Below are 5,928 nucleotides of genomic sequence, written 5' to 3' on the forward strand. Positions count from 1 at the left end.
CAGCATATAGACAATAAAAATGTAATTTCACACTTTACAATGGAAAAAAATACATATTTTAAACAAATAACAAAATAAGCTCAATGGACAGAGAAAGTTGACTCTATAAAGTAACAGACAGATACTCATAAAATCAATGTAATGGAATATTTATATAAATCGGAACTTGATATTAAAATCAGTTAATATTACAGTTTAGTCTATATTGCAAATATGTGCAAAACACAATTTATAATTATAAGAAATCAAGAAACTTTTGCTGATCTCTCTAACCAATTTAGAGTTAATTTACCTCCGTAAAACTAATTACAGTCGTAATAGAAAGATTCTGAAAGGGTTATTCGGTCTTTATTAAAATGTATGCATTGTAATTCTAAAATGGAGTTTGTAAAACGTATCGCTAGATGGCGCACCTCAACAAGGTTTGAGATGTCCCTCTTCTAGTGTGGTTTTAATTGGGAATGTAACAGAAGGTACAATAGTCTTGATAAATACGTCAGTTGCCAAAACGAACAATGAAGGATGGTACTTGGAAGATCAGAGCGGGCCAATACAGTTCCCAAGGCTTTAACAAAGCGTTCCAAAACTGGTTTCTGTAAACACTATAACGCCAGCGTATGTTGTACATTCCATTTCATGTCATTTGGTTTGATAAAGACACAATAGAAAATAAAATATAGTATGTATTGAAAGAAAACCAGATATACTTCATTATTATTTCTGAATAGTTCAGGTTAAGTTTTATTTCTACAGTTCTTCAATAGAATGTTGAATTTATGTAGCTATTTAAACACCACAGATATTGTTCTAATGGGATTTCCCTTGAGGTTTATGGTGTTATATATGATGACCAGCATGTACATGTGTGTATAAAATATGTTCAAGACAGCAAAAAGGGCATGGGCTTGTGCAGTAAAGAGAGAGTGGGAGACGAGAGAACAGATATGTAAAGTAAGTCAAGGGAGGGAGAAAAGGAGAAGTGGAATGAAAGCTAGAGTGAGAGAGGAGGGCTAGAGACTATTGGCATTGGGCGGTAGAGAATGAGGCGACTCCTGTTTCCCTGTGTTTCTGCCAGCACAATCCCTGTTCGTTTTGTCTAAGCAATAGAACTTAACAGACCACAGAGAAACACTCCTTGCTCTGCCCTTCGCACAATGGACCGATCAGGTAATATTTTAGTACTTAATACAGAATTTATCAGTAAGTAATGGTCAGTGGATTAAATAGAACATAGTGTATAGTGGTTACTTCCCCTAAAGTTTATCATTAGGAGATGCTTTACTGGTGTTTGTTTGCAGAGTCTTTGGAACAGTTTTAGAGATGTGTTGCTCTATTAGATTTAGAAGGTTGATTGAAAATATTAGTTTAGCTTAGTAACAGTGAAAGGATTGATAGCTAGAAAGTATATTTGATAAATGGCAAAAATGAAAAGGTGTGAAAAAGTTTGATGTTACTCTATCCTAGATAGAAATATATTGAAGTCTTTAGCAAAAAACTGAGGTTTGTTGCAGAGCTGGGTGGTATTTTTAAGATGTCATACAATTCTAATTGAGGTACTTTTTGTGGAAGTTTGTTGGAACCAAATAAGTCTTAGGGAGCACAGTTGCTAATACAAAGCTTATATAACTTCAAACAACACCATTTAAAGAAACAATGAGGCTGAAATATAGACTCGTTGGGAACTGAATGTACATACAATAAATATGGATTTATAAATTAAGATGCTTGTTAACTGGATAAAACAGAGTGATTTCTATTTTTAAGCATTTGTGGTTATATGGTAATGTATTTTGTTAGATTTGTTACATGATCACCTGCAACTGTAACTCCACTTTCTTCTCATCTTAACTGCAAAAAAAGGGGTGTACCTCACTACATTGCTGCCCTTTAGTAGCTAAGGGGTTAAACCATAGTTTTGTACAGCTGTGTAAACTATATACATGAATACAATGTTTGTTTCTGTTAAATAAAACTATTTGTGTTGTCCTAAGGTTCATCTCAGTCAGCACATTAAGGAAGCTTTTAACGGCGACCGTTTTGATCACTTAAGAGGAAGCATTTGGCGACTGAATTTGCAGGGTCAGAGGCTGCCAGCTATCGCAGGATGAGTCTAGGGAAGAATGGCGAACCCGAGCGAGACGGAGCAGTGCTGAAGCCTCTGCAATGGGAGCGGAGCTGGAGCTTCATTTTCCTTATAAAAGTGGCGCTGTCCGTGGTGCTGATGTTTGCGCCACCTAAAGTGAAAGCCCAGAATGACACAGAGCCCATCGTTTTGGAAGGAAAGTGCCTGGTAGTCTGTGACTCAAACCCATCCTCGGATGGAGCTGTCACCTCATCTCTGGGAATTTCTGTGCGCTCTGGAAGCGCCAAAGTGGCTTTCTCGGCTATCAGAAACACCAATCATGAACCTTCTGAGATGAGCAACCGCACCAAGACCATTTATTTTGACCAGGTAACCTGCTTATCTCACCTTGTACTGTTAGGTAAATTATTTCCCATCTGAAAAACTCGTCAGCTTTTATTTTCTACTAAACTCTGCATTTTATGTTATAGGATATTTTTAGATAAAGTTGATGACACATTTTTTGATTGAAACAAAATAAATGTCTTTATTTTGATCTAATGATTGGCTCTAACAATCCTTTCTTATAAAGTTTAAACAAAAATATTGATCAAGAGTAAACATTATAGTGTTCAAAAGTTCACAAAGCAGTGAGAAATAAATAAAACAAAGTTATAAATGAACTTTAGAAGTAATTTAAACTGATAGCACAAATATAGTTTGTTAAATATAAATATATATATATATATATTATATATATATATATATATATATATATATATATATATATATATATATATATATATATATATATATATATATATATATATATGTGTTGTGTGTGTGTGTGAGTGTATCAACCCGTGTAGGATCAAGCTAAAAAAGAAACAGTAATATCATAGTTATTTACAAAAAAGATCTAGTGTATAACTGTATATAGATATATTCATAGTGGAAAAAGATCTGTCATTCTGGCATATCTTAGTCTCTGTATCATCAAACTTGTTACTAGGCTTTCAACTAAATATTTCCCATTTTGACACATCGTGGGATAGATGGTTATAAATATAAGCATATACTTTGCATAAAACATTCAAAAGCCAAAGCAAAATTTAGCCCCAAAGGCTTATACCCATTGTTTTAATTACACCATTACTTAATTTTGTTCGGGTGGGAGTAAAATAATTGTATTACCTATCTTATTATTGATAGCAGATATATCATTATGTATGGTATGATGTTTTTGACATTAATAACTGCAGCATTTTTAATGAATCACATTACTCTGTCTTCAGTGCCAGCATATGAAATATGCAAATAGGATAAATAATTGCCAGCAGATATTCTAAATCAAGTGGCAATTTCTTCATTAAAATGTATTTTAAATATTAATCAATAAATAGAATAAAACTGTTTATGTTGTTACACTATATCAATATTGATTTTAATTCCAATGGACTATGCAATCCTCAAATAGTATGCATTTTAGAAAGATATCTTAAGGGACTGCACGAAGAATATTAAAGAATTAGGTTTTTAAGCAGACTTTTAGGTGCTTATCTTTTTCTAAATTATTTGTCAGTATTTAGGAATTCTATATTTACAAACAATTCAGGTGCACTTATAATAACTTTTCGGTGCATGAAAAGTGTGATGTTTGTCACAATAAAACATGGTGTACATAACTATAATTTATATGTAATCAGAAAACATTTTAAATAACTTGTGTTTTATTTGGCAAGTGGTTTATACCCTGGTTATGGTTACCTTCTTTATCACAAATGTCTTCAAAGTCAGAAGAGTTACCTGACCTGCTTTTGTCAAGGATGATTCTTTAATGATTATGATAAGCTAAACAAATTGCAACAAAGTGGGGTTAGACAAGTAATTTGCCAGTAATAATGATTTAGTGAGGGTCATTAACTAAAATGATTAGTAAGGTATGGCTTGTTCTCCATCTTGTAGGTTCTCGTCAATGTTGGAAATCATTTTGACCTTGCATCCAGTGCGTTTGTAGCGCCAAGAAAAGGAATATATAGCTTCAGTTTTCATGTGGTCAAAGTCTACAACAGACAGACTATTGAGGTAAGTATACATTTAATTTATATATTGATTTTTTTTTCTTATTGGCGACTTTGTATACAGTTGTCTTTAGCAGTGGTTTATTTGCGCTATGGTTCCATTTTTATCTTGCTAAGAATCTTGGTCATTAATTTGGACCAAAAAATAAATATGATATTATTAATACAATTAACAAAGCATAAACTGTAAACAATATTATATATCTGCACCTGCATTTTAATATGCAATAGTTCAGAGGGGTTAGGATTAGTTTGGTTTATTTTACCAATAAAATACATAATATGTTTATTTTTTTCACTAGGTAAGTCTAATGCAGAATGACTATCCAGTTATTTCAGCCTTTGCTGGAGACCAAGATGTTACTAGAGAAGCAGCAAGCAATGGAGTTCTGCTGCACATGGAGAGACACGATAAGGTTCACCTAAGACTGGAAAGGGGTAACCTCATGGGAGGGTGGAAATATTCGACATTTTCTGGTTTTTTAGTTTTTCCACTCTAAAGATGCTTTCAAAAGAGAGGCTCTGGGGCGTAGCGAAGATTCAGCTGTCACTGTAGCCATTATTCTGGATGAAAAAAACGTTAATTTCATCATCTCTCCCAGATTGTCAATGTAGAAGGATGAATTATCTTCTAGGTAAAATATTTACTTTGATATTGACTTTTCCTTGGGAATCTGCGCTTCTAATTAGTTTTAGACGACAGTGATCTTTAGGATAAATGAAATTATCGACCTGAGCAATTTGTACCTGTGATTGTAAAGTCAATATCGGAATTTATTGTTTGGATCATTGACTTTTTTGTTGTTGTTCTGAGACAAATACGCGGACACCTTGTTGATGTAAAGAATCACAAAAAAAAAAGAAGATTACAAATCCCGAATAAGTGTTCTTGCAATGCTTTCATTAGTGTTTGTATAGCCTTAAGAAAAGAATGGCTTCAGTCTCAGTTATGTATATTTTTGGATTTCTGAAGATGACTGTGTCAAGAAGTGCTTTATACCAAGAAGCAAATTTTGCACGAATGGAATTATTTTTGTTTTGTGTTATTTGTGTATTTATTGATATTGATTTTTCTTTCAGGGTGCTGATAAACATGTACATTAGGTTGACCAATACTACCAATTATATAGATGTAAATCTAAGTAAAGCTTATAAACGAAACGTTGTCTGATCTTTAAAGTTGTCTATATACTGTGTAACTGACATCAACTTTTAACCTCAAAACAAATTGTGCAATATTTGTAAAGTTCCTTTGGAAGGTTAAAGTTCATGTTGACTTCTTGGCAATATACCATTTTTTCGTCTTATTTTTGTCGCTGAGCTGTTTATGCTTATTATTCTGTTTACCATTTCATGTGTGTTGGTGAAGAACCATAGCAATTGCAAACCAATATATTTTATCTCAGCTCTAATGCCATGATGAGTATTTCTATTTTGCACATAGTACTATGTCGAATCACATGATAACGGAACGTGTGTATACATATTCAAAAGAGCTCCCTAGGGGTTTTGTTGGCACTAGACTCAACTAATTACAATCTGACACGTGTTTAGGTCTCACTATTCCATCAGTGGTAAATATTTACAATATTTATACCTTACATACATGCCCGAAACACCAGTGACATATTTAAATCTTTTGTTTATCTCCAGATTAGGTTGTTGGTAGAAACAAAGCTAGTATTAATTAGTGTTTTAGTGTTGGCCTGAGTAAATTATTATGTTGTATTATGGGAACACTAAAGACTTTGCTGAAATTTCCCTCAAGGCCATAGCTCATGAGGA

The 5,928-nt window shown here is 33.2% G+C and overlaps 1 protein-coding gene across 1 annotated transcript; it reads left to right on the plus strand.

The window, feature by feature from the left end:
• The first annotated feature begins 1,106 nt into the window (after window positions 1-1,106).
• On the plus strand, window positions 1,107-5,304 carry CBLN2 (cerebellin 2 precursor). Its single transcript, XM_053713117.1, has 4 exons — window positions 1,107-1,167; window positions 1,992-2,452; window positions 4,028-4,147; window positions 4,446-5,304. Exons 2-4 carry the CDS (start codon window positions 2,105-2,107, stop codon window positions 4,641-4,643), a joined length of 666 nt encoding a protein of 221 aa, XP_053569092.1. The 5' UTR covers window positions 1,107-1,167; window positions 1,992-2,104; the 3' UTR covers window positions 4,644-5,304.
• The last annotated feature ends 624 nt before the right edge of the window (window positions 5,305-5,928 follow it).

This window comes from Bombina bombina, chromosome 5 (genome assembly GCF_027579735.1).
Source record: "Bombina bombina isolate aBomBom1 chromosome 5, aBomBom1.pri, whole genome shotgun sequence".
Classification (NCBI taxonomy): Eukaryota; Metazoa; Chordata; class Amphibia; order Anura; family Bombinatoridae; genus Bombina; species Bombina bombina.